This window comes from Pristiophorus japonicus, chromosome 3 (assembly GCF_044704955.1).
Source record: "Pristiophorus japonicus isolate sPriJap1 chromosome 3, sPriJap1.hap1, whole genome shotgun sequence".
In the NCBI taxonomy this organism is placed as follows: Eukaryota; Metazoa; Chordata; class Chondrichthyes; family Pristiophoridae; genus Pristiophorus; species Pristiophorus japonicus.
This window is the reverse complement of record NC_091979.1, coordinates 43,945,097-43,959,836: the sequence shown is the minus strand read 5'-3', so window position 1 is coordinate 43,959,836 and position 14,740 is coordinate 43,945,097. Positions and strand designations below refer to the sequence as shown.

The 14,740-nt window shown below is 49.0% G+C and overlaps 1 protein-coding gene across 2 annotated transcripts in view; it reads right to left on the bottom strand.

The window, feature by feature from the left end:
* Window positions 1–4,981: 4,981 nt before the first annotated feature.
* LOC139259717 (N-myc-interactor-like) overlaps window positions 4,982–14,740 on the bottom strand; it is a 36,160-nt gene continuing 26,401 nt past the window's right edge. For both annotated transcript variants that reach the window (XM_070875323.1, XM_070875322.1), the window contains 2 exons: window positions 13,888–13,997; window positions 4,982–5,601 (listed from right to left, as the gene is read on the bottom strand). In XM_070875323.1, coding sequence (XP_070731424.1) covers window positions 5,404–5,601; window positions 13,888–13,997 — 308 coding nt within the window. In that variant the 3' untranslated portion in view covers window positions 4,982–5,403. The remainder of the gene's footprint in view (window positions 5,602–13,887; window positions 13,998–14,740) is intronic.

Here is a 14,740-nt window from a genome sequence, read left to right as displayed (position 1 = left end):
CCCGGGACGCTCGACCCGGCGGCTACGCATTCTTCCACTGGCCCCACGCCCCCCACGACAGGCAGATCTTCCACGCCCTCCCCAGGAGGCAGCGGCTGGGCAGCCTCGACTGCCTCACCCTCCCCGGGGAAAGACTCCTCGCGCCTGCAGCGCAATTTGGGGGCGCTGGTGGGGGACGCGGGACACGCGGCGGGCACCGCCTCCTCCGCGGAGGGATGTTGTTCCCCCTCCGCCTCATTGGGGCGGTGCCTCTTTTTGTTCCTGGGGGCGCGCGGAGTCAGGGAGACCTCCATGTCTGCCGAGGCCTCCCGCTCCGCCCCCCCCTTTTCCTTTTCTTGCCCGCGCCTGGGCCCCTCTGTGGTATTATTCAAGGGCCCGGGCACGGGCTCGGGGCACCCCGCGCTCGCCGGTGACTGGGTTGGGCTGAGCGCGGTGGTCAAACTTTCCGGCGCACCGAGGGGACCCGCCTCTAGATGTTTCTCCTTCTTCCGCGCCTTCTTTCCGCTCGGACGCTCTCCCTCCCCCCCGCCGGAGGCCCTGAAAACAAAGGCCTCCGACGATGCCCGCGCACCCATGGCTCCCGGCACGCGGACGCAACTAGGGGGAGGGGTGGCGGCGGCGCCAGCTATGGCCGCCTTCGGTGGTTTGGCGGCCTTGGAGGCGGGGCAGTTCTTACGAACGTGCCCCACCTCCCTGCAGGCATGGCACCGCACGCCGTCCGACGTCCAGAAGACGCGGTAGGCAGTCCCCTCGTGCACCACATTAAAGTGCCCTTCTGTCATGTCCTCCCGCGCCAGCCGGACAAAGAGCTGGCGGCGGAAGGAGAACACGTGGCGCAGGCTGTTCTCCCTGAGGCCGAGCGGTATGGGGTTGATCCCCGACCTTACCTCCCCCAGTTGGTGTAGGTGAGGGAGGAGGAGCTCAGCGGAAACAAAGGGCGGGACGTTTGACACGATGACCCTCTGCGCGGTGGCCTCGAGAGGGTCCACCGGCAGGAACGTCCCGCCCACCGTGAGCCCCTTTTCAAGGGCCAGGGACACCGCCCGCTCCGACCCCAGGAAGAACACGGCCTTCCCAGACATCTTGGAGGCTGCGACAATGGCCGAGGGGCCGACTACCCCAGCCATCGCCCGCACGCACTCCTCGATGGTCATTGTGGGGTGAGTGTAGCTCTTGACCCCGTGTTTTTTCGTAATTAACCTAAATGGTGGCAGGGCAGCGGGTGGCGCAGGAGGGGCCGTGGAAGCGGTTGCCACCTGCGCATACGTCCTTGCTGGCCCTGCCACCGGCGTGGATGGGGTCGCCATCACGGGGTCCCTTTAAGGGCTACACCCACCCCAAAGTCACAGGCCTTAATGGTCTTAATTGGCCTCGTAAATTAACTGAGCAGAGGAGCCCTTAACGAGGTACCTCTCCCCTAGTTGGCAATTGGGGAGAGGCCTTGCTCCCTCTGCTCAGTTGTCTTAATTGTTTTTTTTTTTTGCAAATTTGGAAGGAAGAGGCCTCAGAGAGAGAGGGGAGAAACAGAGTAGCAGAGAAAGAGAGAGGGGGGTGGGAAGGGGGGGGGGGGACTGCGAGGGCAGGTCTCCCCTCGCAGCTGTGGGTGGGTGCACTCCCCAGATGGCAAAAACACAAAAGTCCTTGGGGTGGTCTTCAGGTGGGGGGAGAAGATGTCTTCACCTGGGGTAGCTGGAGCCACCAGGCACTCCTAACGATCTTTAATTGGGTGATTAATAACAATCTTCAGCCTGGTAGCTCCAGCTATCCCAGGCTAGGCAAATGTGGGGGGTGGGGGGGGTTCCAATTGTGGGGGGGGCCTAGTTGTAAGCAAGGCCCCCACGCACACTACCACACACACACACACCCCCCGCGATGTTCCGGCCCTCAGTGGTCTTCTTTCCTCCCCCCACCGATACAACAAAGTCTGTTTGGGAAATGCACCCACACCCACCTGTAGAAAGTGTAGAGTCTCCCTCCTTCCACACTGGATGTTGTTGGTTGTTCCCCCTCTCTCCAACTCCTTGCAGAAATGGTAAAGTTGTTAAAAAGTTTTCTGTTCTCCTCCTCTCCCTCTGGGTAAAGTTGGTGGTGAAACCCCTTCCTTCCTTCTGTTCCTGGGCTGGTCTCAGGGCTCCCCAGGCAGGAGCTCAAGTTGCTAGCTGCTTCTCTCACTGCTCACAGCTCCAACTGAGCAGGACACGCCTCTACTGCTCTACCATTGGTTGAATGACAGAAGGATAGTTTGCAGGTGAAGCAGGTAATCAGGTAGGCGAATGGAATGTTGGCCTTCATTGCGAGAGGGATGGAGTACAAAAGCAGGGAGGTCCTGCTGCAACTGTACAGGGTATTGGTGAGGCCGCACCTGGAGTTAGTTTTGGTCACCTTACTTAAGGAAGGATATACTAGCTTTGGAGGGCGTACAGAGATGATTCACTAGGCTGATTCCGGAGATGAGGGGGTTACCTTATGATGATAGATTGAGTAGACTGGGTCTTTACTCGTTGGAGTTCAGAAGGATGAGGGGTGATCTTCTAGAAACATTTAAAATAATGAAAGGGATAGACAAGATAGAGGCAGAGAGGTTGTTTCCACTGGTTGGGGAGACTAGAACTAGGGGGCACAGCCTCAAAATACGGGGGAGCCAATTTAAAACTGAGTTGAGAAGGAATTTCTTCTCCCAGAGGGTTGTGAATCTGTGGAATTCTCTGCCCAGGGAAGCAGTTGAGGCTAGCTCATTGAATGTATTCAAATCACAGTTAGATAGATTTTTAACCAATAAGGGAATTAAGGGTTATGGGGAGCGGGCGGTTAAGTGGAGCTGAGTCCACGGCCAGATCAGCCATGATCTTGTTGAATGGCGGAGCAGGCTCGAGAGGCTAGATGGCCTACTCCTGTTCCTAATTCTTATGTTCATACCTTTCTCCAGTTTCTCTCCAATCTCCCCTCATGACCTCTCCGCGCTCATCCTGTCCATGAGACCACATCCTCCACCCTCTACCCTACCCTGCCAAACTGCTGACTACCAACTTCCTTTTCTGGCTCCCATGTTAGCTGACATTGTTAATGGTTCTCTCCTCAGGTACTGTCCCCCTCTCCCTCAAACCTGGTGTCATCACCCCTCTCCTGAAAAACTACCCTTCACCCCACCGCCCCATTTTCAACCTCCCTTTCTTCTCCAAAGTCCTTGCACGTGTTGTCGTCTTCCAAATCCGTGCCCATCTTTCCCGCAATTCCACGTTTGAATCCCTCCAATCAGATTTCCGCCCTGCAGAAATGTCATGGTGAATTGAGAGCCAAAGGCTGGACAGTTGGGACTTCATATGTGCAGTTGTAAGAGAGTTGGGAGAGCTTTTTCCAGGGTCAGACACTGAAGGAAGTAAGGTTGCAGGGGAGGGGTGGAAGGGGATGTGGGTGGAGAGCAATAGAAGGAAGTGTGACTGCGGCAAAGGTAAATTATCCCTCCTCGACTTGTCTGCAGCCTTTGACACGGTTGATCGCTCCATCCTTCTCGAACGCCTCTCCGTCGTCCAGCTGGTTGGAACTGCACTCACCTGGTTCCATTTTTATCTATCTAACCGTAGCCAGAGAATCACCTACAATGGCTTCACTTTCTACTCACACATTGTTACCTCTGGTGTCCCCCAAGGATCTATCCTTGGCCACCTCCTATCTCATCTTCATGTTGGCCCTTGGCGACATCATCCAAAAACACAGCATCAGTTTCCACTTATGACACCCAGCTTTCTCTCACCACTTCTTCCGAACCCTCCAGTCTCTAAATTGTCAGACTGCTTGTCTGACATCCAGTTTTGCATGAGCAGAAATGTTTTCCAATTAAATATTGGGAAGACTGAAGCCATTGTTTTCAGACCCGACTACAAACTCCGTTCCCTCGCCACTGACTCCATCTTTCTCCCTAACATCTGTCTGAGGCTGAACCACACTGTTCGCAACCTTGGTGTCGTATCTGACCCAGAAATGAGTGTCTGACCACATTAAAAAGCAGCATAACTAAGACAGCCAATTTCCACCTCCGTAACATCGCCCGTCTCCGCCCTTGCCTCAGCTCATCCGCTGCCGAAACCCTCATCCTTGCCGATGTTACCTCTCGACTTGACTATTCCAATGCACTCCTGGCTGGCACACCACATTCTATCCCACATAAACTTGAGATGATCCAAAACTCAGCTGCCCGTGTTCTAACTTGCACCAAATCCCATTCACTCATCACCCGTGCTTGCCAACCTACATTGGCTCCCAGTTAAGCAATGCCTCGATTTCAAAATGTTCATCCTTGTTTTCAAATCCCTCCATGGTCTCACCCCTCTCTATCTCTGTAATCTCCTCCAGCCCCACAACCCCACCCCTGCCGAGATATTGGTGCTCCTCTAATTCTGCCCTCTAGTGCATCCCTGATAATAATCGCTCAACCATTGGTGGCTGTGTCTTCTGTTGCATATGCCCCAAGCTCTAGAATTCCCTGCGTAAACCTCTTTGCCTCTCTATCCTCCTTTAAGACGCTCCTTAAAACCGACCTTTCACCAAGCTTTTAGTCACCTGCCCTAATTTCTCTTTATGTGGCTCGGTGTCAAATTTTTTGTCTTATAATACACCTGTGAAGCGCCTTGGGACATTTTGCTATGTTGCTGTTATGATGGTGTCGGAACTTGAAACTGCTCGATCTACAGCAGAATGTGCAAACCTCAGCTTTTAACAGATAAGCCTCGGGTAAAATCCAGTCTTGGAAGTAACAAATAAGACTATTCTTTCATCCTCTGATTATTAATCATATTGTCCTTCATAGTTCACTGTTTCAATCATTAAAAATACTGAAACAAACCCAATCTATGTAATTTTACGTAGTTTTGTGAAAACAGCATCTCGATTACAGGCTCACCATTGAAATGCATTAGATGGAGTGAAGTTGCTGTATTTGCATGGTAGATATGAACTAAACCGTCACAGAAAGTTAACTGGTCAGTTCAAGTTCAAGTACCCTTTTAATGATGTGGTAAGCATTAACTAATTCCAACCGACCTCTCGAGCAACCTCATGCTAAGTTTGTTCGCCAATGGCTGATACAGCGATGTAAAGACATAAAAGATAGCACTTTTCATTCATTTATTTTAGCTGTTATTTTATACATAACCATTTTATCATGCCATATTGTAATCTGAATGGTTTTGCCTATGTTAAGGGGTATTGGTATGCAATGCCACTATTTACTCAGCACTATATAGTGCTGTTATAGGCACTGCAAAACATATCAACACAGTGACTGAAGTAAAAATATATAGACGCGTGATCAATGTATCACAGAGATTAGGACTAAATAGTGCAATAGAAAAAAGTGTGCACTTCAAAACACCACACAGTTCAGACCATTTGCTGCAAACCAGGGCATTATTGCTCTGCAGTGTCTTCTTCAAAGTACATGGTGAGCTGTTTGTCCTTCGGGACATACTTTATATTCACAACTTCACCACCATGGTTGCTTGGTTTCTGGAAATGGATCTCAAGCTTGTCCTGTAATTCTTCCTCTTCCATTCCGCTCTTGATGTCTGATAGCAGCACAGTTCTCTTGCATATGCCATTAAATGTCTGAGAGAAAGTTGAAAGAGTGCAGTTTGTTGTTACATTGAGTTTTAAAAAAAAAGTATTGGTTACACTTTAGATATGGTAATCTTACTGAAATCCAGATTAGAAATCAATCCTGTATTTTTACTAGTTACCATTTCAGTTAAATAAAAGTTAAACATCCTCCGAATTACATAATGGGTAAATCATCACCATCATCATAGGCAGTCCCCTCGGAATCGAGGAAGACTTGCTTCCACTCCTAAAGTGAGTTCTTTGGTGGGTGAACAGTCCAACACAAGAGCCACAGACCCGGTCACAGGTGGGACAGATATTCGTCAGGGGAAGTGGGGGCACTGATTCATCACACGCTCCTTCCGCTGCCTGCGCCTGACCTCTTCACGCTCGCAGCGTTGAGATTCGAAGAGCTCAACACCCTCCCAGATGCACTTTCTCCACCTAGGGCGGTCTTCGGCCAGTGTCTCCCAAGTGTCAGTGGTGATGTCGCACTTCACCAGGGTGGCCAATGTACTGGTATTGTATAGTAATGGACCAGGACATTCCTCCATCACAAGGATGGAGGATGGTGATTGATTCAATTAATATGGAAGAACCAATGGGCAGGGAATGAATTTTCAAGAAAGCTAAAAACCTATTTAATTTGCTTCAATTGCTGATTTTCTCATTTTAACTTAATTTATAATTATTGTATACATTATTTAATTTTGTTTAATTATAATTAATCATTATACCGATTTTACTATTGTATATGCCTTATTGTATTATTTACAATGTAATTTGAATTTTTTTTTAAAAGTTTTTTCACTTGTGTCTATCTGCGTGCACATTTTGGCTGCCGCTTCAGACCCGAGCCGTTTACCTCTTTTACACTTCCTTCTCCCGCTTTTTCTCTCTTTCTCTCCCTTGTCAATATCTAACATGTTGTAACATTGTTGTGAAGCACCTTGGGACATTTTACTATGTTAAAGGTGCTATATAAATAACAGTTATTATTATTATTATTATCTAAATTTGACAGAAATCCTGTGCTGAGCTACCTGATCTCAGCTAGGGTGGAAGGAGAGATCGTACAACTAACTATAACACTGCCGGGATAGGGAGCTGAAAAAAATCATTCTGTCAGCTCCTGATGGAAAGTATGCATATATGAGTGTTGAGTTAAGGCGGGATTAGGCTTAACTATGATGCACCCACAGTCAAGTAATCTGTCAACACTCACTGTCAAACCTCTTAGACCATTCGGCCCATCCAGTCCATGCCGCCATTTATGCTCCACATAAAGCCTCCTCCTGTCTTTCCTCATCTAACTTTATCAACATACCCTCTATTCCCTTCTCCCTCATATTCTTATCTAGCCTCCCCTTAAATGCAACTATACTATTCGCTTTAACCAATCCCTGTGGTAGCGAGTTCCACATTCTCACCACTCTGGGTAAATAAGTTTCTTCTGACTTCCCTATTTGATTACTTGGTGACTATCTGATGTTGATGGCCTCTGGTTTTGCTCGTTCCCATGTGGAAACACTCTCTCTATGTCTACTCTATCAAAACCTATCATTATTTTAAAGACTTCTATTAGGTCACACATGACGGGAGAAAGACCTAAATGTCACAATGGAGTATTGGTTGTTGCCTTATATAAAACCTAGATAACAGCATGCAGGAAGAACACACTTATTCACTGGAATTTATTCTGGTTTCATAAGTACCTTGATTGTACAGTCATTTCAAAATAACAAAGTAAGTTTGCAAATACATGAATGAAATCGAAGAAATTTGAACTAATGTGGGACAATTTTAAATATTAGCCAATTAGTTGTAAGTGTTCACCCGTGCCAAGTGTGATTCAGTAAACGTGACTCTCATGACAGGAAGTGCATGTAGATGTGCCATTTTTTAAATAAAGATCTATTTCTACCTTCCATTAAATTCATTTGCACTGATTATTTAGAGAGAATATGTGCTCAATTTCCCACCAGATAGGCCCGTATTCAACTTTCCCAGATCCTTTTATCAGCTTTCTTTCATCACACATCCAAGTTAGCTTTAGGCGTCAAGGGGGCGAAACTGCCCCTTTTAAATCAATGGTCGTTAGCGTCTCCGCGAGGTGCTAACAGGGCGCAAAATGGTTTTCGCCCGAGCTCTGCGCAAAAATCCCCCCCGCAGAATTGGGCGGAGGTTTTTCGGAGGCGCTACTCGCTCCTGGCAGAAGCGCCCCGCTCGGCTGCGTGTGGCAATGATGGGTGTGCGTCGCTCCCTTGCTGCTCCGGAAGTTAAATTGCCTCGTGAAACCTACCTTATGGCCTGGTGATGACAACGACAGCTTCAGCTGGGAAGTTGCAGCCGGGAACCGGATAGAGCAGTGCTATTTAAAGTCGCCATCTTGAAAAATATTTTCTGTCAGCCATTACTTTTTTCTGTTTTGCAACAGTTAGGCACAGTGGCTGGTGGACCGATAGCAGTGATGTTTACCTCAAGGAGTCACCTGCCTCCTAACTATTCCCTTGTATAACTCACGGCAGATTTGAACTTACATTTCTGTCGCTTCATGGGGGCTGTGTTGGCACCTCCTGCTCCGACGTCACCGCTAGAGGATGCTTAGGCGAAGACAAATGCGACAATTACAGAAAGGCGTAGAGATGGGAGAGAGAAAGGTGCAGACAAAGACAGGAAGCACCATAGGAGAGGCCCATGGAGATGCACAGCAAGAGGCCCAGGAAGATGCACAAGTAGCAAGGCACAGACAAAGACAGGCTATAGGACAGGGAGAACCAGAGGCAGCGGGACAGGGAGAACCACAGCAAAATGTGGCCAGAGGAAGAAGCGACCACAGGGCTAGCATCAGGAATCCTTACTCTTCCTGGGTATTCCGCCTGCAGTTCTCCGACATCAATTTCACTGGGGAGCACTGTGTGTGAAGGCTGCATTTCACCAAGGAGGTGGTTACAGAGCTCTGCCCATCGGCTGCAACCAGACCTCTCTCAGCGGTAGTCAAGGTCACCATCGCGCTCAAATTTCTACGCCAATGGATCTTTCCAGGGAGCAACAGGAGACACCTTCTAGGGGGATCAAGGGGTATGGCGAGAAAGCAGAATGGGGTACTGAAGTTGCATGTTCAACCATGAACTCATTGAATGGCGGTGCAGGCTCGAAGGGCCGAATGGCCTACTCCTGCACCTATTTTCTATGTTTTCAACATCTCCCAGTTAGGCGTCCGTTGCTCCATCCGCGAGGTCACATCTCCTTCCCCACGAGCAGAGAGAAGCAGCATGAGTGTGCATGTAGTTTTGCCAGGATAGCGGGCTTCCCCATGGTGCAGGGTGCCATTGACTGCACCCACGTCACTTTGAGGGCACTACATCACAATCCTGAGATCTTCAGTAACCGCAAAGACTTCCACTCACGGAATGTGCAGCTGGTCTGCGACCACACAGAATCCTCACCATCAATGCAAGCTATCCTGGCAGCAGCCACAATGCCTTTATGCTGCGCCAGACCAGTGGGCTAGCTGTTCCAGCCCCCAAATGAAGCTCACAGCTGGCTGCTCGGAGACAAGGGTTATCTGCTATCCACCTGGCTCATGACTCCCCTCCGCAACCACAACATTCCTGCCCAGCACTCGTATGAGAGCCATGCTGCCACCAGGAACATCATTGAGCAGACCATCGGAGTACTCAAGAAACGGTTCCGCTGCCTTGACCGCTCGAGAATCCTGCACTCGCCTGAGCGTGCATCCCTATTCGTCGTCATCTGCTGCATGTTGCACAACCTGGCCATCATAAGGGCACAGCAGGCGGACAAGGAAGAGCAGGAGCAGCAACAGCCATGACATGGAGGAAGCAGCAACTCCACTGCGATCCTGCAAGGAAGGTCCGCGACCGTCTCATCGGAGCTCGTTCCACTGATTTCCATCCCACTTCCCGGTTCCTCTGGGTGTCTCCACCATCACATCAATTTGCCCTTCCATACCAAAGCCCCAAGACTGAAATGAGAGACAACAGCAAGCATTAAACATTCCAATCAACATTTATAAAACAATAAAATGTGTAACTTTGTATTTATTCATCCCCTTGTGCATTTCCTTATATCCCCTCTTTCATTGACCAATTCTAATACTCCTCCGCAGCGTGTCCCCTGTGGCTGCAACACGGTTGGTGGAAGGCTGTTCTGTGTCAGGGCCAGAGACTACAGGTGGCCTTGCAAGACACCCTCGACCAGCTCTGGGCCTGGAAGGCCCGGCTGTAGACTGTTTCACCTCAGGCTGGATGGCGGCGGCAGTCTGGGCTGGCTGGGTGACAGGCAGCGACAAGTGCAATGGCGGAGTAGCAGTGGTGGGATCAGGATAGCGGTCATCCTGAGAGAGGACAGCAGGTTCCTGCTCCACTGTCCCACTGCCGCTCCCTTGAGGCAGGTTCTCAGCATCCCCTCCAATCTGCTGGGAGTACAGTTTGGTGGGCTGCTGTGACACCGTGAGATCCCCGGTCGAGTGTGCTGGACCCAGTGGCGTTGGCAGCAGTCAGAGCTTGCGTGGCATGCAGCTGAGACTGCATGAGAGCAGTCTGAGCTTCCATGCGAGCAACCAGTGATTCCATTACAGTACTAAGATGTTGGGATGCTTCCGCTTGACCCGCATTGGAAGCTGCCACATTGCCCATGATGCACATCATGAGGTCTGGATCCGCACGGTCTCTCAGAGTCCACCATCGTCTGCACACTGGCAATGATGGGCTCCATGGTGTGTGCAGAGATCTGTACAGTGCTCCTTACCACTGCCCATAGGCTCTCGGGCACTCTTGCCATTGCATTTATCATGTCGGAGTGCAAGGCTATCAACCTTTGTGTGAACCCCTCCCCATCGAGGTCTTCAACTGAGTCCTGTGCAGCAGAACTCACATGCGAACTCGCCATCTGGGGAGATGACTCCCTTCCCTTTCCCCTTGACCATGCTACAGCCCACTGGGCCGCAGTGCTTACCCCTCTACTTGCCTAACCTCGAAGGATCACGTAGTGCCAGTATCTGAGCTGGTGCCTGCAGGTGAGAGAAGCAGTGATGCAATGCTCGACGACTCCTCCTCCTCCCCTCCTTATCTTCTTCGTGACTCGGTTGGTGGACGAATCAGGGACAGGCTGGTCATCTGCTGCATGGCTATCTGAAAGCATAAGTGGCACAAGAGTTGTGTTGAGGTGAGGGAAAGGGGGTAGGAATGGAGCAAGGAAGAAATATATGAGGAGCTGGAAAGTGATAAGGCCTTCTGGTTTAACGGGGAAGTGGGATGAGCAGAGGGGATAAAGATACCGTTGTTGCCCCCAGCGGGCTCTACGTCTCCACCGGCCACGGCACCCACCACCTGCGGACCAGCACTTGCTCCTCCAAGTCAGTCAGCTGGCGCAGTTCAGCTTCTCCCCCTCCAGTCCGCTGCTGCTCTCTTCTGTTATGTACCATCTTGGCCTGCAAAAGAAAGGAACCTATGTGAGTAAGAGTCCAGTTATGTATGTGGAAGATATGCCTGTTGTGGTTGAATAGACAAGGCGAGAAATGAGGATCTGACTGTGAGTAGGTACAAATGGTTGATGGTTGCCTGTTGGGTTAAGTGCTGGTTTGCAGCGTATTCACAGACAGAGGCTCAGAGGCTGGTATTTAAGAGTTGTGCAAACATGTACTTGCCTTGACTACCCGACTGAGGTCGTTGAATTTCTTCCGGCGCTGTGTTGGACTTCTGTCGACCACGGTGCTGGCCGACACCTCCGCGGCCACCTCTGCCCACTTGGCCCTAAAAGCCTGCGGTGTTGGCCTTCTGCCAGATGGAGGGAACAGTGCATCCCTCCTTCTCTTCACTGCCCCCACCAATGTCTTCAGTGTCAGGTTATTGAATCAAGTGGCCCTTCTAAGAGGATTTGGAATAGCCATCTCAGAACTTCCTTCCAGCTCTCAGTGAAGGCCGGCGATGATGAAAATGACCAGGTGCTGCCTGAAACGACACCCCCTTTAAGAACTGGAATGAGCAGGAAGCCGATTATTGCTGAATGAAAGTCACCTGAAATTGGGCGTAGCTCTGGTAATAGCGCTGCAGCAGCGCCCCACTGAGACCATTAGTACCTCAGATACTGTCTCCCTTCATTTCGGAGACAAAAACGCCCAATTTTCCACAATTTTGCAGCCCATCTCGCCGGGCACTAACTGTTCAAAAAGTTAAAATGCGCGACCTAATTTCGCCTCCCAGAATACAAATACCTGCATCTGGGCATTGGCTGGGGGATTGGATGGTTATCTCCTATGCTTGTCTATTTGCATTATAGGTTGAACCTACCTTATCCGGCACCCTCGGGACCTGGCCTGTGCCAGATAAAGGATTTTGCCGGATGAGGGGAGGTCATGTGTTCTAACGTCTTTTACAACTGCCAGCCCCCAACCCCAGCCAGCCAGCCCCGATACAGATCTCACCGACCCCGCCCACGATCTGCAAAACCCATTGAAAGTAATGAAGGGGTATTTTCTTTTGTTTGGCAGAGGGCCGAGGACAGCGGGGAGAGGCGAACAGCCTGAGAACATGGCCCGCCAACCCGACCCCGGCCAGGGCGCGAGAGGCAGGCCGATGGGACTCAGTGCTATCCGTATGCTGAGCCGGGATCGCATTAAGAGCAAGCCCGCCCAGCGCAAGCGGAGCTGTGGCGGCTCTGTGGTTACAGGATTTCCCGGCATCGAGGCGAAAGATAGCGGTCAAGCTCGGCAAAGCGAAAAACTAGCCGGGGGCGGTTTAAACATATTTATTTAAAAAAATTTTTTATCAAGCTTTTATTTATAATTTAATTCAAAATATAATTATTAGTGTTAAGTCCTGACTCTAATGTACTGACTTACACGAGATACATGCTGAAGTCAAGGTCACTCAGGACCTGCACCTTTAATTCCAGCTCTCCAGTGCTTCACTTGCCTGAGACCTCTCTTTATATACACCTCAGTGAGACAGGTATGGAGTGTCTCCTGTAAGTGCACCCCTGGTGGTAAGGTATGCTTATTGTTACAGGTCATATCCAGTTACAGTCATGTATAGCATGGTAAGATAGTTATGTACAGTAATGAGAGATACATGACAATTAGTAGTACAGTTGAACCTCTCTCTCCCCCTCTCCCGCCACCGACTTGAATACCCAACCTCAAGGCCTCTTAGACAATCAGTGCCTTCAGAATCGGACCGAGGAAGGAGACTCTGTCTTCAGGACAGCAGAGAATATTGGTGAGTATGAAAAAAAAATTATCTGCGCGTGCGCCACCCGGCAACCAGGAATAGTGCCGGACAAGGGGTGGTGCTGGATGAGAGAGTCCCGGATAAGACGGGTTCAACCTGTATTGGGTAACTATCAGTTTAGAATTTAAAAAAAATGTTTCAGAAGAATGGACCTTTTTTGAGTTAAGAGACGCAGGTTAAGCAACGTTTTAGTTTCAACCAAGTGTTCTGCCGAGGATTGCAATTTAAGTAAAAGACATTGGGCTGGATCGTGCTGGAAAATGAATGGGGTGTTAATGACCCACGCCATTATTAATGTACAAATCAGTCAGCCAGTTCAGGGGATTAAGAGATACAACATGAGTTGCAAATCTCCAGAACTTGCTGGTCAATTTAAACCGTTCCAACATTTGCATCGCACAAACAGTGTCTTGCCATTAGTCTCTTCATTATTTTTAAGAACTTGGTAGATTTGCGCATTCATTGCCGCTAAACTCGCAACAGAAAGTCAAGTCTGGTAATTAAGAACGCAAGTACCCTTTGAAGTGTTCAAATAGAGAATTCCATAGATTTACAACCCTCTGAGTTGGCATATAGTCAATTGTTAGAGATTTTAAAAATGTATTTTTTTAAAACTTTTTGTTTGTGTTTTTTCTTTCTCTCTTAATCCAATCTTTCAGTCCCTCTCTTTATTGCTTTTTCTGAACCTGGTTTGACTCTAATTCACCCTCCTTCTCCCTTGTTTCTCTGTTTCTTTCTCAATCCTTAAATTTCATTGGTTAAGGAGATAGACTGTTGGTCCCGCTGTTCACCAAGGTCCCAGATGTCCCATTGCCCTGTACACGCCATTTTCAGCTCGCACAGCCAGTAAGTTACAGCACAAAAAAAATTTTCAAGCTGAAGGGTGCAGGAAAAATGTCCAACTAATGTGGCACACCATGAGATGCCCCACTCCAGCAAGACCTGGCCCATTCAGCCTTCAATGAGACACACTATCCATTACAATGAATGCAATCTCTGTGCAAGCTCTTCAATAAAATGACATAGTGTGCACCATGCTCACCTGAAACTTCTCCAAGGAATAATCTATTCCAGACTCAACTGCCACCCAAATGGAAGTTTCCGCATTTATGATAATACAGTATTCCTTCCGTTCTGCAACCCGCTGAGCAACTGAAAGGCAAATCCAGGGTATGAGGAAATCTTCATTGTCAACATGTGATAAGAACATAAGAAATAGGAGCAGGAGTAGACCCCCACGAGCCTGCTCCGCCATTCAATAAGATCATGGCTGATCCGATCATGGACTCAACTCCATTTCCCTGCCTGCTCCCCATAACTCTTTACTCTCTTATTGCTCAAAAATCTATCTCCGTCTTACATATATTCAATGACCCAGCCTCCACAGTTCTCTGGGGCAGAGAATTCCATAGATTTACAACCCTCAGAGAAGAAATTCCTCCTCATCTCAGTTTTAAATGGGCGGCCCCTTATTCTGAGACTGTGTTCCCTATGTGATACCAGCATGTCTGGAACTACACACTGATTCTTGGCACATTGGCAGCTTAGGGATTTACTACTGCTCCCTACACAAAGAACTAGCCAATATTCACTTCCATCTCTTTCCAAAAATCCATATGGATGGAAAAAAAAAACTTGGACGTGGCAGTTAATGGATGATTTATACTGGAAACACTCAGCAAGTCAGGCAGCATCTGTGGAGAGAGAAACAGAGTTATTAATGTTTCAGGTCAATGACCGACCATCAGAACTTCCAGATCTGATAAAAGGGCCCGATTTGTAACATTAACTTTGCGTCTCTCTCCACAGACGCTGCCTGACCTGCTGAGTGTTTCCAACATTTTCTGTTTTTATTTCAGATATCCAGCACCCGCAGTATTTTGATTTTTGTACAA